At 65.1% G+C, this 942-nt stretch overlaps 1 protein-coding gene across 1 annotated transcript in view; it reads left to right on the forward strand.

Annotated features, from left to right (window-relative positions):
• The first annotated feature begins 6 nt into the window (after positions 1–6).
• The window catches only part of RBM38 (RNA binding motif protein 38), an 18,977-nt gene continuing 18,041 nt past the window's right edge, over positions 7–942 (forward strand). The window contains exon 1 of the mRNA XM_015596907.2: positions 7–266. Coding sequence (XP_015452393.1) covers positions 24–266 — 243 coding nt within the window. The 5' untranslated portion in view covers positions 7–23. The remainder of the gene's footprint in view (positions 267–942) is intronic.

Consider the following 942-nt stretch of genomic DNA (forward strand, 5'->3'; position numbering starts at 1 on the left):
CTGTGGGCGGCGGGGCGCCCCCCATGCTGCTGCAGCCCGCGCCGTGCGCCCCGAGCGCGGGCTTCCCGCGGCCCCCGGCCGCCCTCGGCGCCATGCACGGCTCGCAGAAGGACACCACGTTCACCAAGATCTTTGTGGGCGGCCTGCCCTACCACACCACCGACGCCTCGCTCAGAAAGTACTTCGAGGGCTTCGGGGACATCGAGGAGGCCGTGGTCATCACCGACCGCCAGACGGGCAAGTCCCGTGGCTACGGCTTCGTAAGTGGCCCCGCGGCCGGGCGCGCACCCCAAGCCGCACTTATCTTGGCCCGAGGCGCTGAGTCAACCAGCGGGCTCACGCCCAGCCGCCCCGCGGCTGCCCGGGACGCCTCGGGCCGGCTCCGGCACCTGCTGCCCCCTCTCGGGCTCTGGGGGCGGCAGATCGCGCTCCAGCTGGTACCGCCCCCACTACCCCCGGCCGGGTCTTCCTGCCCCCGACTCCACGCGCGGCTTAAAAGGGAGGTCCGCTGTGTTCGGTTAGAACTAAGTTTGGGGAGAGGTTTTGGGAACTGTCGACTACTCCCGGGACTTCCTGGAGCAACAAGCGGGGGGAGGAGCACCGGCTTCACCCACAGGCTCTTTAGAGCCCTTTAGACCCCTCCCCCCATATTTTCCAACAGTCTCCTCAGCCGCCGTAAATAAACATCAATTTAAGTAAAAAACGGCCTGAGAACAGTCTCCTAACTACAGAGTCCGCAGACCTCTCCTGTGAGGAAATTCACAGGCCTGCACGGCAGGCTGGGGCCCTGCCTCTCTCGGGGGTGCCCATGTCTCCTAGGGATTGTTTCTGTTCCTGAAAGCGAGGCTTCCCAGAACTTGAATTTGGAGGGAGGAGCGCCAATCCAGGGGGCAGCTTTGTGGGAGGGCTCCATGCTGAGATCAGAGGGGTGGGGGAAGTAAG

This window comes from Pteropus alecto, unplaced genomic scaffold (assembly GCF_000325575.1).
Source record: "Pteropus alecto unplaced genomic scaffold, ASM32557v1 scaffold45, whole genome shotgun sequence".
NCBI classification, from domain to species: Eukaryota; Metazoa; Chordata; class Mammalia; order Chiroptera; family Pteropodidae; genus Pteropus; species Pteropus alecto.